This window comes from Bubalus bubalis, chromosome 13, assembly GCF_019923935.1.
Source record: "Bubalus bubalis isolate 160015118507 breed Murrah chromosome 13, NDDB_SH_1, whole genome shotgun sequence".
In the NCBI taxonomy this organism is placed as follows: domain Eukaryota; kingdom Metazoa; phylum Chordata; class Mammalia; order Artiodactyla; family Bovidae; genus Bubalus; species Bubalus bubalis.
In genome coordinates this window covers 19175308-19199844 of record NC_059169.1, presented here as the reverse complement: position 1 = coordinate 19199844, position 24537 = coordinate 19175308, and the positions used below count along the sequence as shown (strand labels likewise).

The following is a 24537-nucleotide window of genomic DNA, read 5'->3' as shown; positions in this document are numbered from 1 at the left end:
ACATATTTTTTATAAATCATAAAGTTTGTTTTAACTTGTTTTTTAAAAGGTGATGCAGCCTGGCACTCCAGTGCTGACTGTGGCTCTTAAAATGAGGAACAGAGTCATAAAACACTGCAAAGGTAGAGTCTTCAGGGCTTGGCACCATGCTGGACTCAGGGAAGTGAGGTGGACAGCTCAGCCCCTGAGGCTGGGAGTGAAATCGTGAGAGTAACATGGGAAAGAGGAGGAAATGATTGCTTTGTGTAGGGCATTGGGTGTTGATTATGTTGAGTTTGGTGTGTGCAGAGAAATCCAGGTGCAAATGTGTAACAAGTTGATGTCATCATCAGAGACCAACCTGGTTGGAAAAACAGAAATGGGCCATTTCAAAGCAAATAAAATACGATTTTCTCCAAGTGTCTTTATAATTTTATTTATTTATTTTTGTCTGAGCTGAGTCTTTGTTTCTGCTTGGGCTTTTCTCTAGTTGTGGTGAACGTGGACTCCTCTAGTTGTGTGCCCTAGCTTCTCATTGTGGTGGCCTCTCCTGTTACAAAGCACTGTCTGTAGGGCATGAAGGCTTCAGTAGTTGTGGCTCAGTAGTTTTGGTTCCTGTGTTGTAGAGCACAGGCTCAATAGTTGTGGCACATGGGCTTAGCTGCTCTGTGGCCTGTGGGATTCTCCTGGATGAGGGATTGCACCCATGTCTCCTGTACTGGCAGGTGGATTCTTTACCACTGAGCCACCAGGGAAGCCCTCCAAGTGTCTTTAGATTGAATAATGTGAGCTTACTGATACTGGTGACACTCTCCAGGGGCAATTGGTAAAACTCTTTGGTTACCCAGAAAAGACATTCAGACTATAGTTTTGATGACTGAATGGCAGGATAGCCACAGCCAGATTTTCTTTGAGTTGCCTTTTTCTTTTTGGGGGGCCTGTGGCCATGCAGCATGTGGGATCTTAGTTCTCTGATGAGGGATTGAATTCACACCTCCTACAGAGGAAGTACAGAATCTTAACCACTGGACTGCCATGGAAGTCTCCCCATTTTTTTTTGTTTTTATTTTTCTTTTATGTTCTTCACTGAAGTATGGAGTTCACAGACCTGTGGTTATGAGCAGTCCTCGGTGCTCCTACATATCTCACTCCATTTACCCAAAGTCTACAAATGTTCCTGTTTGTACAGATGGATCGGTTTCAGTGGAGCTGATAACATGGGAACAAACACACATTCTCACAGATACAGTTCTCACTTGTGTCCTGATATGTGTTGATTTGTGTATGAGAACACCCAGAAATATAGGCACATCTGTTTTATTGTGCCTCACAGATGATGCATTTTTTAAACAAATTGTACATTTATGGCAATACTGTGTCAAGCAAGTATATTGGCACCATTTTTCCTACAGCATTTGCTAACTTCATGTATCTATGTCACATTTTTGTAATTCTCACAATATTGTGAACTGTTTCATTATTATTATATTTGTTATTCTGATCTGTGATCAGTGTATTTTAATGTTAAAGGCTCAGGTGATGGTTAGCATTCTTTTAGCAATAAACTATTGAAAATTAAGGTTGTACATCATTTTAATATATAATGCTATTGTACACTTAGTAGACTACAGTATAGTATAAACATAAATTTATTTGAACAGAGAAACAAAAAATTCATATAACTTTCTTTATTTTGTGATTTTCACATGATTGAGGTTGTCTGAAACCAAATCCAAAATATCTTCGAGTTCTGCCTGTACACACATGTGAGCCACATATGTATACACTACAACCTGTCTGTGTGCAGAGAATGGCCCATCTGTATTATACAGATTAGGGTTTTAAATAAAGTACAAAATGTCCTGAGAAACCTGTATTCAGGTCAAGAAACAAGAGTTAGAACTGGACATGGAACAAAAGACTGGTTAAAAATTGGAAAAAGAGTACATCAAGGCTGTATATTGTTATCCTGCTTATTCAACTTATATGCAAAGTACATCATGTGAAATGCTGGGCTGGATGAAGCTCAAGCTGGAATCAAGACTGCCGTGAAAAATATCAATAAACTCAGTTATGCAGATGACACCAACCTTATGGCAGAAAGCGAAAAAGAACTAAAGAGTGAAAGTGAAAGAGAGTGAAAAAGCTGGCTTAAAACTCAACATTCAATAAACAACAATCATGGCATCCAATCCCATCACTTTGTGACAAATAGATGGGGAAACAATGGAAACAGTGACAGACTTTATTTTCTTGGTTTCCAGAATCCCTGTGGTCGGTGATTGCAGACATAAAATTAAGACGTTTGCTCTTTGGAAGAAAAGTCTATGAGAAACCTAGACAATGTATTAAAAAGCAGAGACATTACTTTGCCAACAAAAGTCCATATAATCAAAGCTATGGTTTTTTCAGTAGTCGTGTATGGATGTGAGTGCTGGAACGTAAGGAAGGCTGAGCGCCGAATAACTGATGCTTTTGAACTGTGGTGTTGAAGAAGACTCTTCAGAGTCCCTTGAACAGCAAGGAGATCAAACCAGTAAATCCTAAAGGAAATCAATCCTGAATATTCATTGGAAAAACTTATGCTGAAGCTGAAGCTCCAGTACTTTGGCTACCTGATGAGAAGAGCCAATTCACTGGGAAAGACCCTGATGGGAAAGATTGAAGGCAGGAGGAGAAGGGGATGACAGAGGATAAGATGGTTGGGTGGCATCACCGACTCAATGGACATGAGTTTGAGCAAACTCAGGGAGATGATGAAGGACAGGGAGGCCTGGTGTGCTGCAGTCCATGGGGTTGCAAAGAGTTGGACGTGACTGAGCGACTAAACAACAACAAATTATCTTATAGACATTGTATTATCTTCGTAAGATAATAAAATTAGCTAAACCCGCTTTTTCTTATGTTTAATCTCTTTAAAGGTAAATTCTGCTTTGAAATGCCATGATTGATCTGACAGCTAAGATGCGAAACTTTAGAGATTCAAATCAGAAAATATGATTCAATTCAGAAAATATGAAAATTTCCAAGAATTCTGATTATATTGCTGAGAAAGATTTAGTTGTTCCATTTAAAGCTGAGTTTTGCCTATGTTCTCCTCTAGGAGTTTTATAGTTTCTGGTCTTACGTTGAGATCTTTAATCCATTTTGAGTTTATTTTTGTGTATGGTGTTAGAAAGTGTTCTAGTTTCATTCTTTTACAAGTGGTTGACCAGTTTTCCCAGCACCACTTGCTCTCTGACATACATCACAGCAGGATCCTCTATGACCCACCTCCCAGAATATTGGAAATAAAAGCAAAAATAAACAAATGGGACCTAATTAAACTTAAAAGATTCTGCACAACAAAGGAAACTATTAGCAAGGTGAAAAGGCAGCCTTCAGAATGGGAGAAAATAATAGCAAATGAAGCAACTGACCAACAACAAATCTCAAAAATATACAAGCAACACCTACAGCTCAACTCCAGAAAAATAAATGACCCAATCAAAAAATGGGCCAAAGAACTAAATAGACATTTCTCCAAAGAAGACATACAGATGGCTAACAAACACAGGAAAAGATGCTCAACATCACTCATTATCAGAGAAATGCAAATCAAAACCACAATGAGGTACCATTTCACGCCAGTCAGAATGGCTGTGATCCAAAAGTCTACAAGCAATAAATTCTGGAGAGGGTGTGGAGAAAAGGGAACCCTCTTCCACTGTTGGTGGGAATGCAAACTAGTACAGCCACTATGGAGAACAGTGTGGAGATTCCTTAAAAAACTGGAAATAGACCTGCCTTATGATCCAGCAATCCCACTGCTGGGCATACACACTGAGGAAACCAGAAGGGAAAGAGACACGTGTACCCCAATGTTCATCGCAGCACTGTTTATAATAGCCAGGACATGGAAGCAACTTAGATGCCCATCATCAGATGAATGGATAAGAAAGCTGTGGTACATATACACAATGGAGTATTACTCAGCCATTAAAAAGAATCCATTTGAATCAGTTCTAATGAGGTGGATGAAACTGGAGCCTATTATACAGAGTGAAGTAAGCCAGAAAGAAAAACACCAATACAATATACTAACGCATATATATGGAATTTAGAAAGATGGTAACAATAACCCTGTGTACGAGACAACAAAAGAGACACTGATGTATAGATCAGTCTTATGGACTCTGTGGGAGAGGGAGAGGGTGGGGAGATCTGGGAGAATGGCATTGAAACCTGTATAATATCATGTATGAAAGGAGTCGCCAGTCCAGGTTCGATGCACGATACTGGATGCTTGGGGCTGGTGCACTGGGACGACCCAGAGGGAGGGTATGGGGAGGGAGGAGCATTCAGGATGGGGAACACAGATATACCTGTGGCGAATTCATTTCAATATTTGGCAAAACTAATACAATATTGTAAAGTTTAAAAATAAAATAAAATTAAAAAAAAATAAAGCTGAGTTTTAAAATTGTACTAATTTACAAATGATCAAAAGCATGTCTTACACTGTCATCAATTCCAGATTCTAAATAGAGATGGAATCGTCTCTAGGGAAGCTTCCTTCAGGGAATTTGCAGTTGGGCTTCCCTGGTGGCTCAGATGGTAAAGAATCTGCCTGAAAGGCAGGAGACCAGAGTTCCATCCCTGGGTCAGGAAGAGCCCCTGGAGTAGGAAATGGCAACCCGCTGTACTAATCTTGCCTTAAGAATTCCATGGACAGAGGAGCCTGGTGGGCTACATTCCATGGGGTTGCAAAGAGCTGGACAAGACTGAGTGACTAATTCTTTCTTTTATTTCCAAACTCATTGGTTAAAAAGGCCAGTTTCTACATACATATTTGAATACAGTTTTATTCCTTACCAGCATTTAACCTGCACTGTATAGATTCTTTAACTTTATTGTTAGTCATTTCATTTCTCTCTGCTTTATTATTAATAGACTGACATTATATGTATTTTTTTATTTTTCCAAAATTCAATTGTAAGTATTAATTTTTTAATAAACTGCCTTTTGTGCTGCTCTGATGAAAGGTCCCATGTAAATAGAAAATTCTCTTTGTGTTGTTTTTAATCTCATTATGTGCATTTTGTCCATTTTATATTTTAAGTTGTTTCAAGATAGAATGTAATTAAGATTATTAATATCAGGAAGTGATTTCATTTTTATACCAAAGAATAACTCCTCTTAAAAGATCCCTGAGAAAGTGAGTACTTGTTTGTGTATAACACTTATGACTTGTTGACATCTCTGTAAAATTACCCATGTAATTCTCAAGATCAGATTACCCAGGCAGTAGGAATAAACCTAATTTAAAAACTGACTTCTTATGTACCACTTAGGAGACTGCTGTTTTTTCACTGCCAGCAGATTTTTTTTAAAGTTATCTTCTTGCTTTATTTATGAATGTTAATTACACACATACATACACATGTATACATATACACCACACACAAAACATGTCTCCCCCTTTTAACCTGCCATATAATGGATACTATGTGATAATCACAGAAAACAAACAATTTTTAGCATTTTAAGCATTCCTTCAGGGAAATCTGACTTCCCTGGTGGCTCAGACGGTAAAGTGTCTGCCTACAATGCAGGAAACCTGGGTTCGATCCCTGGGTCGGGAAGATCCTCCGGAGAAGGAAATGGCAACCCACTCCAGTATTCTTGCCTGAAAAATCCCATGAAGGAGCCTAGTAGGTTACAGTCCGTGGGGTCACACAGAGTTGGACACGACTGAGCAACTTCACTTTCATTTTCAGGGAAATCTGAATAAAACTACACAAATAAATAAAACTGTAAGAAGGCATAAAAATCACTCACATTTATATTACATATGCTTGGGTTGATGGTGGTCTCAAGGAGGGACACTTGTAAATATCTGCCATTTTTGGTTGCCATAATTTGGGGGTTGCATCTGGTATCTAGTGGGTAGAGTTCATTGCTACTGTCAAACATCTTACAATATGCAAGACAGTCCTCAGACCCCTCAACAATGAATTATCTGGACCCAAATGTCACCAGGACTATGCTTGAGAAACTATAGACTACACTTTATATATAATAGAACTTTGAAAATTCGTCTTCAACAATCAGGGTTTAATTGCTCTGGGTCTCTTTACAGCGTGGCATTGTGGGAAGAACAGGAGCTGGAAAAAGTTCCCTCATCACTGCTCTTTTTAGATTGTCAGAACTTGAAGAACCTGACATTTGGATCGATGGGATCTGGACAACCAGCATTGGACTTCATGATTTAAGGAAGAAAATGTCAGTTGCACCTCAGGTATGCACATCAGAGTATTCTCACATGTTCTTTTAATAAAGTATATAAGTTTCATTGCTTTTAATTTGATTTTTATTTTCAAGTTACATGAAAGGGTTGATCCTTTTTTCCCCAATAGAGTACATTTTTAGCATCAGGTATTTTCAACAGACATTTTCATCGGATACCAGGTTTTGTTTCTTTGTTCATTCATTAGTTTTGTGTGCATGTGATTTAATAACTTACTGAGATAGATTTCTGGACTCAGTCTTCCTCAGTTGCCACAATTGTATACACTGATAACCACATAATTCTGAGAATAAAAGGATAAATTGTTTGTCTAGTGCTGGAGAGGTTCCTATAGGGAAACATGACTTTTAAGTGTCTTACAGATGGAGTTTTGCTGTGGGAAATGAGGACATCTTTTCAAAGGTGATTATCTCCTTGGAGGACTTTCTGTGAAACTGTTGAGCTTTGAGAATCACAGGGCATATAGATGCTGGGGAGACTTTGACAATTCATCCATTAATAAATAATTTTCACCAGGGAGGCAGTATAAAATAGTGATGTAAAGCAGGTAACTGAGAATTCTGTTTCTATGTACCTCAGTTTTATCTGTCTTACAAGGTAACTAACAGTACCAACCCCTTGAGCTGTTGTGAGGACAAAATAGGTCACTAAGTGTGAAGTGCTTCAGTTCAGTTCAGTTGCTCAGTCGTGTCTGACTCCTTGCAACCCCATGAATTGCAGCACGTCAGGCCTCCCTGTCCATCACCAACTCCCAGCGTTCATTCAAATTAATGTCCATTGAGTCGGTGATGCCATCCAGCCATCTCATCCTCTGTTGTCCCCTTTTCCTCCTGCCCCCAAACCCTCCCAGCATAAGAGTCTTTTCCAATGAGTCAACTCTTTGCATGAGGTGGCCAAAGTACTGAAATTTCAGCTTTAGCATCATTCCTTCCAAAGAACACCCGGGACCAATCTAAAGGATTCTCCTTTAGAATGGACTGGTTGGATCTCCTTGCAGTCCAAGGGACTCGCAAGAGTCTTCTTCAACACCACAGTTCAAAAGCATCAATTCTTCGGTGCTCAGCTTTCTTCACAGTCCAACTCTCACATCCATACATGACCACTGGAAAAGCCATAGCCTTGACTAGACGGACCTTTTTTGGCACAGTAATGTCTCTGCTTTTCAGTATGCTATCTAGGTTGGTCATAACTTTCCTTCCAAGGAGTAAGCGTCTTTTAATTTCATGGCTGCAGTCACCATCTGCAGTGATTTTGGAGCCCAAAAAAATAAAGTCTGACACTGTTTCCACTGTTTCCCCATCTATTTCCCATGAAGTGATGGGACCAGATGCCATGATCTTCGTTTTCTGAATATTGTATATAGTAGTTTGTATCTATTATTACCAGATTTCTAATTTATCCCTCCCTATCTCTTTTCCTTTGGCAGCCATTATTTGTTTTCTATGTCTGTGAGTCTATTTCTGGGTTGTAAATAAGTTAATTTCTATCATTTTTTAAGACTCCATATATAAGTGATCTCATATGATGTTTGTCTTTCTCTGTCTGACTTATTTTACTTAGCCTGACAATCTCTGGGTCCTTCCTTGTTGCTGCAAGTGGCATTATTTGGTTCATTTATATTGCTGATAATATTCCATTGTGTGTGTATGTGTGTGTATACCCTACATCTTCTTCATCCATTCATCTGTCCATGGAGATATCTTGGCGGCTGTTAAGTAGTTCTGCTGTGAACACTCAGGTGCATGTATCTTTTTGAATAAGGATTTTTTTTTCTTTTCTGGATATATGCTGAGGATTAGAGTTGTTGGATCACATGTAACTCTTTTTCTGCTTTTTAAGGAACCTCCGCATTGGTTTCTATAATAGCTGCACCAGTTTACATTCCCACCAACAGTGTAGGAAGCTACCCTTTCTCCACACCCTTGCCAGCATTTATTATTTGCACTTTTTCATGATGGCCATTCTGACAAGTGTAAAGTCATACCTCATTGTAGTTTTGATCTTTATTTCTCTAAAAATTAGTGATGTCAGGTATCTTTTCATATGCCTTTCTGCCATTTGTATTTTGCTTTGGAGAAATGTCTATTTAGATTTTGGGTCCATTTTTTGATTGGGTTGTTTGTGTCTTTGATATTGAGCTGTATAAGCTGTTGTATATACAGAAATCTCTTGCATTTATATAGACTAAAAACAAAGTATCAGAAAGAGAAATTAGGGAAACAACCTCATTGGCCATCATGTCAAAGCGGAAAAAAAAACTAAAAACAATGCTAGGAATAACTAGGAATAAACCTACTTAAGAAGGCAAAAGACCCTTAATTTATAAGATGCTGATGAAAGAAAGTGAAGACAAGACAAACAGATGGAAAGATATACTGTGTTCTTAGATTGAAAGGATCAATATTGTTAAAAATGACAAAACCAATATAATATTGTTTAGTAATTAGCCTCCAATTAAAATAAATTTAGGGGGAGGAGCCAAGATGGTGGAGGAGTAGGACGGGGAGAACACTTTCTCCCCCACAAATTCATCAAAAGAGCATTTAAACGTCGAGTAAATTCCACAAAACAACTTCTGAATGCCCGCAGAGGACATCAGGCACCCAGAAAAACAACCCAACTCTTCAAAAGGAGAGAGAAGAAATACAGCTCCACCCACCAGAACACCAACACAAGCTTCCCTAACCAGGAAACTTTGACAAGCCACCTGTACAAACCCACACACAGCGAGGAAACGCCACAATAAAGAGAACTCCACAAACTGCCAGAATACAGAAAGGACACCCCAAACTCAGCAATTTAAACAAGATGGAGAGACAGAGGAATACCCAGCAGATAAAGGAACAGGATAAATGCCCACCAAACCAAACAAAAGAGGAAGAGATAGGGAATCTACATGATAAAGAATTCTGAATAATGATAGTGAAATTGATCCAAAATCTTGAAATTAAAATGGAATCACAGATAAATAGCCTGGAGGCAAGGATTGAGAAGATGGAAGAAAGGTTTAACAAGGACCTAGAAGAAATAAAAAAGAGTCAATATATAATGAATAATGCAATAAATGAAATTAAAAACACTGTGGAGGCAACAAATAGTAGAATAACAGAGGCAGAAGATAGGATTAGTGAATTAGAAGATAGAATGGTAGAAATAAATGAATCAGAGAGGATAAAAGAAAAACGAATTAAAAGAAATGAGGACAATCTCAGAGACCTCCAAGACATAGTAAACGCTACAACATTCGAATCATAGGGGTCCCAGCAGAAGAAGACAAAAAGAAAGACCATGAGAAAATACCTGAGGAAATAATAGGTGAAAACTTCCCTAAAATGGGGAAGCAAATAATCACCCAAGTCCAAGAAACCCAGAGAGTCCCAAACAGGATAAACCCAAGGCGAAACACCCCAAGACACATATTGATCAAATTAACAAAGATCAAACACAAAGAACAAATATTAAAAGCAGCAAGGGAAAAACAACAAATAACACACAAGGGAATTCCCATAAGGATAACAGCTGATCTTTCAATAGAAACTCTTCAAGCCAGGAGGGAATGGCAAGACATACTTAAAATGATGAAAGAAAATAACCTACAGCCCAGATTATTGTACCCAGCAAGGATCTCATTCAAGTATGAAGGAGAAATCAAAAGCTTTTCAGACAAGCAAAAGCTGAGAGAATTCAGCACCACCAAACCAGCTCTCCAACAAATACTAAAGGATATTCTCTAGACAGGAAACACAAAAACGGTGTATAAATTTGAACCCAAAACAATAAAGTAAATGGCAATGGGATCATACTTATCAGTAATTACCTTAAACGTAATGGGTTGAATGCCCCAACCAAAAGACAAAGACTGGCTGAATGGATGCAAAAACAAGACCCCTACATATGTTGTTTACAAGAGACCCACCTCAAAACAGGGGACACATACAGACTGCAAGTGAAAGGCTGGAAAAAGGTTTTCCATGCAAATAGGGACCAAAAGAAAGCAGGAGTAGCAATACTTATATCAGATAAAATAGACTTTAAAACAAAGGCTGTGAAAAGCGACAAAGAAGGTCACTACATAATGATCAAAGGATCAATACAAGAAGAAGATATAACAATTATAAATATATATGCACCCAACACGGGAGCACCGCAGTATGTAAGACAAATGCTAACAAGTATGAAAGGAGAAATTAACAATAACACAATAATAGTGGGAGACTTTAATACCCCACTCACACCTATGGATAGATCAACTAAACAGAAAATTAACAAGGAAACACAAACGATACAATAGACCAGTAAGACCTAATTGATATCTATAGGACATTTCATCCCAAAACAATGAATTTCACCTTTTTCTCAAGTGCACATGGAACCTTCTCCAGGATAGATCACATCCTGGGCCATAAAGCTAGCCTTGGTAAATTAAAAAAAAAAAGAAATCATTCCAAGCATCTTTTCTGACCACAATGCAGTAAGATTAGATCTCAATTACAGGAGAAAAACTATTAAAAATTCCAGCATATGGAGGCTGAACAACACGCTGCTGAATAACCAACAAATCACAGAAGAAATCAAAAAAGAAATCAAAATTTGCATAGAAACGAATGAAAATGAAAACACAACAACCCAAAACCTGTGGGACACGGTAAAAGCAGTCCTAAGGGGAAAGTTCATAGCAATACAGGCACAGCTCAAGAAACAAGAAAAAAGTCAAATAAATAACCTAACTCTACACCTAAAGCAACTAGAAAAGGAAGAAATGAAGAACCCCAGGGTTAGTAGAAGGAAAGAAATCTTAAAACTTAGAGCAGAAATAAATGCAAAAGAAACAAAAGAGATCATAGCAAAAATCAACAAAACCAAAAGCTGGTTTTTTGAAAGGATAAATAAAATTGACAAACCATTAGCCAGACTCATCAAGAAACAAAGGGAGAAAAATAAAATCAATAAAATTAGAAATGAAAATGGAGAGATCACAACAGACAACACAGAAATACAAAGGATCATAAGAGACTACTATCAACAATTATATGCCAATAAAATGGACAACGTGGAAGAAATGGACAAATTCTTAGAAAAGTACAACTTTCCAAAACTCGACCAGGAAGAAATAGAAAATCTTAACAGACCCATCACAAGCACGGAAATTGAAACTGTAATCAAAAATCTTCCAGCAAACAAAAGCCAAGGTCCAGACGGCTTTACAGCTGAATTCTACCAAAAATTTAGAGAAGAACTAACACCTATCCTGCTCAAACTCTTCCAGAAAATTTCGGAGGATGGTAAACTTCCAAACTCATTCTATGAGGCCACCATCACCCTAATACCAAAACCTGACAAAGATCCCACAAAAAAAGAAAACTACAGGCCAATATCACTGATGAACATAGATGCAAAAATCCTTAACAAAATTCTAGCAATCAGAATCCAACAACACATTAAAAAGATCATACATCATGACCAAGTGGGCTTTATCCCAGGGATGCAAGGATTCTTCAATATCTGCAAATCAATCAATGTAATACACCATATTAACAAATTGAAAAATAAAAACCATATGATTATCTCAATAGATGCAGAGAAAGCCTTTGACAAAATTCAACATCCATTTATGATAAAAACTCTCCAGAAAGCAGGAATAGAAGGAACATACCTCAACATAATAAAAGCTATATATGACAAACCCACAGCAAACGTTATCCTCAATGGTGAAAAATTGAAAGCATTCCCTCTAAAGTCAGGAACAAGACAAGGGTGCCCACTTTCACCATTACTATTCAACATAGTTTTGGAAGTTTTGGCCACAGCAATCAGAGCAGAAAAAGAAATAAAAGGAATCCAAATTGGAAAAGGAGAAGTAAAACTCTCACTATTTGCAGATGACATGATCCTCTACATAGAAAACCCTAAAGACTCCACCAGAAAATTACTAGAACTAATCAATGACTATAGTAAAGTTTCAGGATATAAAATCAACACACAGAAATCCCTTGCATTCCTATACACTAATAATGAGAAAACAGAAAGAGAAATTAAGGAAACAATTCCATTCACCATTGCAACGGAAAGAATAAAATACTTAGGAATATATCTACCTAAAGAAACTAAAGACCTATATATAGAAAACTATAAAATACTGGTGAAAGAAATCAAAGAGGACACTAACAGGTGGAGAAATATGCCATGTTCATGGATTGGAAGAATCAATATAGTGAAAATGAGTATACTACCCAAAGCAATCTATAGATTCAATGCAATCCCTATCAAGCTACCAACAGTATTATTCACAGAGCTAGAACAAATAATTTCACAATTTGTATGGAAATACAAAAAACCGTGAATAGCCAAAGTGATCTTGAGAAAGAAGAATGGAACTGGAGGAATCAACCTACCTGACTTCAGGCTCTACTACAAAGCCACAGTTATCAAGACAGTATGGTACTGGCACAAAAACAGAAATATAGATCAATGGAACAAAATAGAAAGCTCGGAGATAAATCCACGCACATATGGACACCTTATCTTTGACAAAGGAGGCAAGAATATACCATGGATTAAAGACAATCTCTTTAACAAGTGGTGCTGGGAAATCTGGTCAACCACTTGTAAAAGAATGAAACTAGAACACTTTCTAACACCATACACAAAAATAAACTCAAAATGGATTAAAGATCTCAACGTAAGACCAGAAACTATAAAACTCCTAGAGGAGAACATAGGCAAAACACTCTCCGACATACATCACAGCAGGATCCTCTATGACCCACCTCCCAGAATATTGGAAATAAAAGCAAAAATAAACAAATGGGACCTAATTAACCTTAAAAGCTTCTGCACATCAAAGGAAACTATTAGCAAGGTGAAAAGACAGCCTTCAGAATGGGAGAAGATAATAGCAAATGAAGCAACTGACAAACAACTAATCTCAAAAATATACAAGCAACACCTACAGCTCAACTCCAGAAAAATAAATGACCCAATCAAAAAATGGGCCGAAGAACTAAATAGACATTTCTCCAAAGAAGACATACAGATGGCTAACAAACACATGAAAAGATGCTCAACATCACTCATTATCAGAGAAATGTAAATCAAAACCACTATGAGGTACCATTTCACACCAGTCAGAATGGCTGCGATCCAAAAGTCTACAAGTAATAAATGCTGGAGAGGGTGTGGAGAAAAGAGAAACCTCTTCCACTGTTGGTGGGAATGCAAACTAGTACAGCCACTATGGAGAACAGTGTGGAGATTCCTTAAAAAACTGGAACTAGAACTGCCTTATGATCCAGCAATCCCACTGCTGGGCATACACACTGAGGAAACCAGAAGGGAAAGAGACACATGTACCCCAATGTTCATCGCAGCACTGTTTATAATAGCCAGGACATGGAAGCAACCTAGATGTCCATCAGCAGATGAATAGATAAGAAAGCTGTGGTACGTATACACAGTGGAGTTTTACTCAGCCATTAAAAAGAGTACATTTGAATCAGTTCTAATGAGGTGGATGAAACTGGAGCCTATTATACAGAGTGAAGTAAGCCAGAAAGAAAAACACCAATACAGTATACTAACGCATATATATGGAATTTAGAAAGATGGTAACAATAACCCTGTGTACGAGACAGCAAAAGAGACACTGATGTATAGAACAGTCTTATGGACTCTGTGGGAGAGGGAGAGGGTGGGAAGATTTGGGAGAATGGCATTGAAACATGTAAAATATCATGTATGAAACGAGTTGCCAGTCCAGGTTCGATGCATGATACTGGATGCTTGGGGCTAGTGTGCTGGGACGACCCAGAGGGATGGTATGGGGAGGGAGGAGGAAGGAGGGTTCAGGATGGGGAACACATGTATACCTGTGGTGGATTCATTTTGATATTTGGCAAAACTAATGCAATTATGTAAAGTTTAAAAATAAAATAAAATTAAAAAAATAAAATAAAATAAATTTAAATTAGAAAAAAATGACAAAACTATACAAGGCAATTTACAGATTCAGTGCAATCCCTATCAAATTACCAATGGCATTTTTCACAGAACTAGAACAAAAGAAAATTTTTAAAAAATTTATATGGAAACAGAAAAGACCTCACATAGCCAAAACCATCTCGAGAAAGAAGAACACAGCTGGAGGATTCACAGTCTCTGACTTCCAACTGTACTACAGAGACACAATAATGAAAAGTATATTCCTGTCACAAAAACCAGGCACATAGATTAATGGAACAGATTAAAAACCCCAGATATAAACCCATACACTTATGGTCAGTTAATCTAAGACAAAATAGGTAACAATATATGATGGATAGAAGACAGTCTCTTCAATAAATAGTGCTGGAAAATCTGGGCAACTGTATGTAAAAGAATGATATTAGAACTTTCTCTAATAATGCAGACAAAAATAAAGTCAAAATAAATTAAAGATCTAAAGATTTGTAAGACAAGATCCTAGAGGAAAACATAGAATACTCTTTGACATAAATCACAGCCATATGTTCTTGGATCTGTCCCCTAAAGTCGTGGAAACAAAAGCAAAAATAAAGGGGACCTAGTTAAAAGAATTTGAAGCACCAAGTAAACCATAAATAAAACTGAAAAGACAGCCTCTGGAAAGGAAGAAAATATTTGCAAATGTTGCAACCAACAAGATATTAATTTCCAAAATATACTAACAGGATCCAAATTTAACAGGATCCCAACTCCAGAGCCTGGGCAGCAAATTACTCTGCTTGTGCCTTCAAGTGGCTGTTGAGTGTGGTCCATGTACAATTGATTTGTATCATGATTCATGTGCCTCCATGTGCATACACACACACACACACACACACACACACACAGAGGAACAAAAAGTTCACAAATAACATTACTCTTGCTCTGTGCTCTGATATTTTCTGTGATACTAGTTCTATTCTAGTTCATATAAATGACAAAATGATGGTCACGAGGCACAAAGTTGATTTCCTGATCCATTCATTGTACCTGCATTTTGACAAACACTGTCCCTCACTCTCCCCCTGGTGGGGGCTTCTGGTCCATGTTAGCATCACAGCAGGAGCTTCCCTGTTATTCCAGATTCTCAGAGCAGCCCTGCAAGGCTAACCCCAGTTTGCAGTAAGTCTTGGGAAGATTAATAATTTACCCTGAGTCTAATAACTAATGAGCAGTAAAATGAGAACTGAGAATTTTCTGACTCCAAGTTTTCTTTTTTTTTCAATAAATGTTAGTTGAACTAAATTATGTTCTCATCAGATATTTTCCTGAATTTTTTAACATAAGATTTTATGTTAAAAAATCCTGAAAAGGATTCCCCAAACCATAACAAAAGTGAATAAGTATGGAGCAAAGCCAGAAGATACTACTCCTACTGTCCTGTCCCTTATTTGGACAGTATTAGTTTAGAAATGGGTTTATTTGTTTATGTGTCTTGGGCTAATAAGTATCAGGAGAACATACTCAAACTCTTCAGTTCAGTTCAGTTCAGTCACTCAGTCGTGTCTGACTCTTCGCGACCCCATGAATCGCAGTACGCCAGGCCTCCCTGTCCATCACCAACTCCCAGAGTTCACTGAGACTCAAGTCCATCGAGTCAGTGATGCCATCCAGCCATCTCATCCTCTATCGTCCCCTTCTCCTCCTGCCCACAATCCCTCCCAGCATCAGAGTCTTTTCCATTGAGTCAACTCTTCGCATGAGGTGGCCAAAGTACTGGAGTTTCAGCTTTAACATCATTCCGTCCAAAGAAATCCCAGGGCTGGTCTCCTTCAGAATGGACTGGTTGGATCTCCTTGTAGTCCAAGGGACTCTCAAGAGTCTTCTCCAACACACAGTTCAAAAGCATCAATTCTTCAGTGCTCGGCTTTCTTCACAGTCCAACTCTTACATCCATACATGAGCACTGGAAAACCATAGCCTTGACTAGACGAACCTTTGTTGGCACAATAATGTCTCTGCTTTTCAATATGCTATCTAGGTTGGTCATAACTTTCCTTCCAAGGAGTAAGCGTCTTTTAATTTCATGGCTGCACTCACCATCCGCAGTGATTTTGGAGCCCCCCAAAAATAAAATCTGACACTGTTTCCACTGTTTCCCCATCTATTTGCCATGAAGTGATGGAACCAGATGCCATGATCTTCATTTTCTGAATGTTGAGCTTTAAGCCAACTTTTTCATTCTCCTCTTTCACCTTCATCAAGAGGCTTTTTAGTTCCTCTTCACTTTCTGCCATAAGGGTGGGGTCATCTGCATATCTGAGGTTATTGATATTTTTCCTGGCAATCTTGATTCCAGCTTGTGTTTCTTCCAGCCCAGCGTTTCTCATGATATACTCTGCATAGAAGTTAAATAAACAGGGTGACAATATACAGCCTTGACGTACTCCTTTTCCTATTTGGAACCAGGCTGTTGTTCCGTGTCCAGTTCTAACTGTTGCTTCCTGACTTGCATACAAATTTCTCAAGAGGCAGGTCAGGTGGTCTGGTATTCCCATCTCTTGAAGAATTTTCCACAGTTTATTGTGATCCACACAGTCAAAGGCTTTGGCTCAAACTCTTACCCCTCCCCAATCAAGAGCCCTTTGTCTTTACAATGTCTTACTGGCTCAGAGGTGAAGAAAGTCTGTTGGTTTGGTTACATGAAGTTAAGTTGTCTAAGTGTAGAAAGCTTAAATCTCTCTTCCCCCCAAATGAGTAGGAAGCAGTGATTCTTGTGTCTCAACACCCTAATTTAGGGAAGCTGAGAGCAGACTCTGCAGAAGGGGAGCCCAGTGCTGTTTCTTTGAGTTGCCCCACTCAGGAGAGCCACTCAGATAATGAACTCACATCATCTTCCCTGACTGCCTGCTCTCTGTGATCCTTGGAGCAGTAGCGAGCTTCTGGGGTCCTCTCTCTACTTCTCTCCCAGGCTCATCCCACCATCCTGCTGACCCAGCATGAGCAGATCAGAATTGGGGGAGACGGGATAGCAGCAAGGACCTGGGTAGGAACCAGAGACAGTGGAGTAGAGACATAGACCATTAGTCCTGGGGGATCTTTCGAAGATAAATACTGTGTTTTAAAGAAGGTACTCCTCGATTTGTGTTCAAAATTTGGGAATGAGCAAAAATGAAAGCTCTTCCTAAGTTATTTCTTTGAACAGAACAGGTAGGATGTATGTTCATCCTTTGTGCTGAGAATCTGAAGTAGGTTGATGTACAAAGTAGGTTGATGAACAAAGAATGTATGTTCATCCTTTGTGCTGAGGATCTGAAGTAGTTAAGTATGTTTCTCAGAAAGAACACTGACTGAGATTATGTTCAGGGAGCAGCTGCATATCTGAAAGGATCTGGAAAATGAAGTGAAGATGGAGAAAAGACGAGTATTGGGGGGCAGCCTCCTCTTGCCTAGTCATGTCATCTGTTTTAACCTCATGGAAACAACTGAAGGATGAAAACTGCCTGCATGTAGGAATCTTAGGGTTGATAATTACAAAGAGTAAAAAAGTTTTGTGAAAATCTGAAATAGAATGATGGTTCCCCTAACAAGGAGCTCTTACCATTGCACAGATGGTTGTTTGGTCTTGGTCCTATTTTCAAGAGTTTTAAGGGAGACCTTAAATTTGGGTCTCTGGAGTTTTCAGTTCAGTAATCATTTTGAAATGTATGAGCAGTGATTTCACCACTTTGGAGGCATATTGGCCACTTAATCAACTTTGTGCAATAAAGCTCCTGTATAATGTCTTTTTTTTTTTTTTTGCTTAGAGATACACATTTTTTGGTGGCACACCCTGAGTCTTCTGCATTCATTTGTCTCTCACCAGACTTAAAACAGAGACAATATTGAAAGAAGGTACAGGAGGCTCTCAGTGTCATTCTTCTTCATGACTAGGGAAAAGAAATGTCTGTCTTCTTCATCTTATCAGGCTTTTGTGAAGTGAGGAGGAAAGTCTAGCCCCAAGGCCAGGCAGGATTTTGAGGCTGGTGATTCCGAGCAGTTCCGGGCACTTGTGGAAGAGTCAAGTCTCCTCTTGTTCCCACACGTGTGCATCCCCTTGTTCTTCCCCCTTCACTGAAAGGAGCCAGTTGGGCTCTTCTCTGCTGCTCATATTCTTGTGGCCTGACTTACTAGAGCATTCCAGAGGATAATGTAAATGGTCTACAGGAGCTTTTGTACAAGATTCTGTCTTGAAACTTGGAAAAAAGGAAAGGAATGTGAAGTCATTCAATTGTGTCCAACTCTGTGAACAGGTGGACTGTAGCCTATCAGACTCCTCCGTCCATGGGATTCTCCAGGCAAGAACACTGGAGTGGGTTGCCGTTTCCTTCTCCAGGCATCTTCCCAATCCAGGGATCAAAACTGGGTCTCCCGCATTGCAGGCAGATACTTTACCCTCTAAGCTTCCAGGAAAGTCCTGAAACTTGGAAGGACACTTGCCGGGGTCCAGCCCCAGCTGATCCAGGGTATTCGAAGGAGAGACGGCATAGGCGAGGGTCAGGAAACAACTGCTTAATTAAACTTTAATTAAGGATATAAAGAGTAATAGAATAAGGATAGCTCAGTGAGGAAATTCAGTGGAGAAAAGAGGCTGAGTAGCTTGGTTTACACGGGAGACCAATAAAACTTCAAGCAAGAAGTTTGCACCACTTACGTAGGCCGCAGGCGTCCTTCCATTCTCCTGAAGGAGAGGAGACACTGAGGCCTCCCCGGTCGGATATTAGAAGCCCAGGCATAATTAGCAAGCATGGTGGGTTCCGCACTCCAGATGGAGACTCAGCCAGAATTTGGGAGAGAGAGTGACATGGGGAGACCAAGTTTCAGTGAACAAGGCCCGCAGTTTATTTTCCAAAGTAGTTTTTATATCTTAAGTTATGCATAGAGGATAATGGGGGAAGGGGTGGAGTCATGCAAGGACAGCAGTTCCTGGTTCTAATCGAAGCCAGGCTTTCAAACTTATCATATGCAAAAGTTCAGGTGATTGACATCATCTTCTGGCCAGGAGGCCTGTTAACATTTTAAGAAACTTATTTTTCTCTAAAGGTGATTATTCCAAAGTCAGGCACCAGCCTCCAAAAAAGCACTGGACAAAGCTGCATTTTACATTTCTACACACCCATTATATCAATCAATACACTGCCAAGGACACAGTAGGTAAGGAGTATGGAGACTTAGCAGCAAACATTGGCCCAACAAGTGAAAAACCCTTCACCAATACATTTTCTAATCAATCTTTTAACTACTCAAAGGAATCTGTGTTTAGGCAGTTTAGAACATCTCCTGCCTCTCACAGTTGGGAGGCTCTGAACAATCACATGTGGCTGGAAAAACCCATTCAGGCAGGCTAGAGGATTTCCAAAGGAGTTTGTAGGTTGAAACACTGTCACACCCAGGAATTATTAACTGGAGCTGTAAGCTAATTCTTTTTTTCAGAGAGAGGTAGTGGGGGACAGCCCCCATAAAGTCAGAGGTGTAGGTGAAAGCAAAAAGCAGAAAGTAGGCAGACTCTGGTTTGGGAGGTAGATGCTCGAGAATTTCCAGGGGGACTCCTGAGGCTCGATCCCGCCTTTGCGTATGCCGAGCCTCCTTCCTCATGACTTTTGTCATGGGTGGAGCTCCTCACGCTGGCTCCCAGCAGTGATAGAATTCCAGTTGAGCTATTCCAGATCCTGAAAGATGATGCTGTGGAAAGTGCTGCACTCAATATGCAATATGCACTCAATATGCAATATGCCGGCTCCCGGCAGACACATACATTTCTAGGGTAATTTACTTGTGGCTCCTCCTAAAGTTGAACAGGAAAAGTTATTTGAATAATTTTATTATGACCCAGTCATAATGGGTTTCAGGTCATCTTGACCTTGCAGTTAGTAGTAAGGAGGCTCTGTGAGGCAGGTCATTCTGATGCACAGGTGAGAGAATGTGGGGATCAGGTTGATGTAGAATCCAAGGAGATCTCTCCTTGGACAGAGATGCTGCAGACCCCAGGAGCTGACTTCTCTTTGCACATGTGAGGATGTTCTTTCACACAAATGGAGAGATTCCATATCCTAGAAGACTGTTTGACCAGTGGAGAAAAGAGCCTAGTTTATTCTTCAGTGCCAGTGTGTAAATATTTAATGGTTTTGCTTTGAGGCACAAACCTCAACTAATCATGCTATTGATATTTCCCAGTCACACTACGATTGACAATTAATTTATGTAGATCTTGATATAAAGTTTCTCCAGTAATTATATCCTCAGTTTGCGTGTGTGTGCTTAAGCCCATGGTCCCAGAAAGCCTTTTTTTTTTTTTTAAATAAGCAAATCCTCCTTTCTCTTCTTCATGTTTTTTCTTAAGATAAAAAACTTCTTCAACACTTTTTTCTTCTGTTAATGTTCAATAGTCTGGAGGATATTTTGTAGCATGCTTTGTACATGGAAAATTATTTTATAGATAACATTTTCTAAATGTACATTTTGTTATTAATTTTGTAAATTAATAATTAATATTAAGTAAATTTAGATATTTTATATTTTAATTCTGTTCTATAAGCATTGGGATATAATGAAAAGAGGTTAAGTTAATAACATTCAGTATTTTGGGGTATTTAGGAACCTGTTTTATTCACTGGAACAATGAGGAACAATCTGGATCCATTTAATGAACATACAGATGAGGAACTGTGGAATGCCTTAGAAGAGGTAATTTATTAATATTAAATATAATTAACTGTTAGTATCCATACATGTACATTTAGAGCATTGCAGGTAATTAAGAGGAGCTTAACAGTTTAACTGACTTTGTTTACCTCCTAGAAGAACATTGATAACATGTGTACACTTACAATGTTTATTAATTGATGATGATGAAAACCAACAATATAATGCCATGTTTGCATTTTAGCTTTTTCCTTAAAAGCTTGAATGACTAGACACATTATCTTGTCCTTCACAGAGCACTAAATTAGACGTTAAATCTGTGGGATCAAATTCTACTAGTGATCTAGTGATGTCATTATCCTAATTACCCTCCAGTGTTCATTTCATTCCTTTAGTCTTAGGGAACATCTACTAAGGGGAGACAATAGTAGTTTTTCATTATTAACCAAAAGATGTGAATGAGATCAGACCAATAAAATAAGGAAGTTTCATAGTAAAGTGTCTATAAAAGTATATTTTGTAGTTGGAATGTGAGAAGAAGACAGAAAAAAGAGATTCATGCTGTCATGTCTGACTCTTTGTGATCCCACAGATTGTAGCCTGCCTGGCTTCTCTGTCCATGGACTTCTCCAGACAAGAGTACTGGAGTGGGTTGCCATTCTGTCCTCCAGGGGATCTCCCCAACCCAGTGATCAAACCTGAGTCTCCCACATTGCAGGCAGATTCTTTATTGTCTGAGCCACCAGGGAAGCCCTGGAATGTGAGAATGATTATTTATTGGTGATTATGTCATTTTAGTGCTGCAGCATGAATGCAGGTAACAGAACCCTGGAGAATTTGCTAAGCTTTTGTATGGAGAGGTTCATTTCTGGAGAATTTTCTGTCATTTGTGTCATGTTTCCCCTTGCCCCACTTCTTTGAATTCCCTCACCCTTGCGTGAAACATTTTTGACTATTATCTTGCTGTTTTTTTTGAATATTTAATGCAAATTATTTTGTATATTTGCCCTCATTTTACAAATTGATTCTACTGAGGGCAGAAACTCTAGACTTCTAAACCACAGACAGTCTTTGACTTTTTAATAGGACCTAGCTCAGTCTTTTGCTTCTGAAAAGTAAGCATGCACATTCCTATACACTAACAATGAAAGATCAGAAAGAGAAATTAGGAAATGACCCCATTACCATTGCAACAAAAAGAATAAAATATGTAAGAATAAACCGACTTAAGGAGGCAAAAGATCAGTACTCAGAAAACTGTAATTTACTGACAAAGGAAACCAAAGTTGACACAAATAGATTGAAAGATATATTCTTGGATTGGAAGAATCAGTATTGTGAAAATGACTATACTACCCAAAGAATCTACAGATTCAATACAATCCCTGTCAAATTACTAATGGCATTTTTCATAGAATTAAAGCAAAAATTTTTACAATTTGTATGGAAACACGAAAGATCCCAAATAGCCAAAGCAATCTTAAGAAAGAAAATATGAAGCTGGGGATTAGGTTCCTTGATTTCAGACTGCATTATTAAGTTGGCCAAAAAGTTCATTACATAAGATATTATAGAAAGACCCGAATGAACTTTTTGACAAATTCAATGCAGAGCTACAGTAGTCAAGATGGTATGGTACTGGCACAAAAAAACAGAAATATAGATCAAGGGAGCAATATAGAAAGCCCAGAGATAAATTCACATACCTATGGCCACCTAATCACCTAATCTATGACAAAGGAGGCAAGAATATAGAATGGAGAAAAGACATATCTTCAATAAGTGGTTCTGGGAAAATTGGATGGCTACATGTAAAAGAATGAAATTAGTACACTCCCTAATACCATATTGGAGAAGGAAATGGCAACCCACTCCAGTATTCTTGCCTAGAGAATCCCATGGACATAGGAGCCTGGTGGGCTGCTGTCCATAGGGTCGTACAGAGTCGGACACAACTGAAGTGACTTAGCATGCATGCATGCATTGGATAAGGAAATGGCAACACACTCCAGTATTCTTGCCTAGAGAAACCTGTGGACAGAGGAGGCTGGTGGGCTGCCATCTATGTGTCGCACAGAATCGGACACGACTGAAGCAACTTAGCAGCAGCAGCAGCTAATACTATATACAAAAATAAACTCAAAATGGATTAAAGACCTAAATGTAAGACCAGACCCAATAAAACTCTTAGAGAAAACAAAAGAAAAAACACTCTTTGACATAAATAACTACCAAATTTTTTATTGCTCTTTTCATTTCAGAGAAGTGTGGCATAGTTCCTTAATTTTTTTTTTTTTTTTTTTGCTACACAAATCTGAGTAATTGTTCGTGTTGTTTTGAATTGATGTATTTGTCATTTAGTGTTACCCTTACAGGCAAGCTCTGAAATCTGTAATATGTAGATGAGCCTTGACTGTGAGCAGGATGATTTGGATGAAGGTCGTACATTTCCACCTCACTCCAGTACTCTTGCCTGGAAAATCTCATGGACGGAGGAGCCTGGTGGGCTGTCGTCTATGGGGTCACACAGAATCGGACATGACTGAAGTGACTTAGCAGTAGCATACATTTCCAGCCAGAAATTCTGGCTTCTGAAGGATGTCAGCACTGAGTCTTTACACACCCACCTGGCTTTCTAGCAACGTGAGGATTTTGTTTTCCTAAATTGGGCCAATTGCTTTACCTTTTCCTGACCCAAAAGAAGTGCACCTCTGATTTCATTTAAGTATTTGAGTCTATAGTGAAATTCTAGAAGAGAAGAGGGGAGAGCAGTTAACTATCAAATGTAATAAAAGACAGGATGATCAATGATCTTGCTGAAGAATGCTGAAAAAGCTGCACTTGAAAGTGAAACAGGAGAGTGGCTTAAAATTCAACATTCAAAAAACAAAGATCATGGCATCTGGGTCCCATCACTTCATGGCAAATAGATGGGGAAACAATGGAAACACCAAAAGACTTTATTTTGGGGGCCTCCAAAATCACTGCAGATGGTGACTGCAGCCATGAAATTAAAAGACGTTGGCTCCTTGGAAGAAAAGCTGTGACCAACTTTGACAGCATATTACTTTAAATATTACATTACTTTGCCAACAAAGTTCCATCTTGTCAAAGCTATGGTTTTTCTAGTAGTCATGTGAGAGTTGGACTATAAAGAAAGCTGAGAACCAAAGAATTGATGCTTTTGAACTGTGGTGTTGGAGAAGACTCTTGCGAGTCCCTTGAACTGCAAGGAAATCCAACCAGTCCTGAATATTCATTGGTAGGACTGATGGCATCACTGACTCGATGGACGTGAGTCTGAGTGAACTCCAGGAGTTGGTGATGGACAGGGAGGCCTGGCGTGCTGCGATTCATGGGGTCGCAAAGAGTTGGACATGACTGAGCGACTGAACTGAACTGAACTGAACTGAGGACTGATGGTGGAGCTGAAACTCCAATACTTTGGCCACCTGATGCAAAGAACTGACTCATTGGAAAAGACTCTGATACTGGGAAAGATTGAATGCAGGAAGAGAAGGGGGATGACAGAGGATGAGATGGTTGGACGGCATCAATGACTTGACAGACACGAATTTGAGTAAGCTCCGGGAGTTGGTGATGGACAGGGAAGCCTGGCATTGTGTAGTTCATGGGGTCACAAAGAGTAG

The 24537-nt window shown here is 38.9% G+C and overlaps 1 protein-coding gene across 1 annotated transcript in view; it reads left to right on the top strand.

Moving 5' to 3' along the window:
- The window catches only part of LOC123464531 (ATP-binding cassette sub-family C member 4-like), a 159087-nt gene that overhangs the window by 117672 nt on the left and 16878 nt on the right, over positions 1-24537 (top strand). The window contains 2 exon segments of the mRNA XM_045162456.1: positions 6101-6259; positions 20840-20929. Of these exon segments, the coding sequence (XP_045018391.1) occupies positions 6101-6259; positions 20840-20929 (249 nt within the window).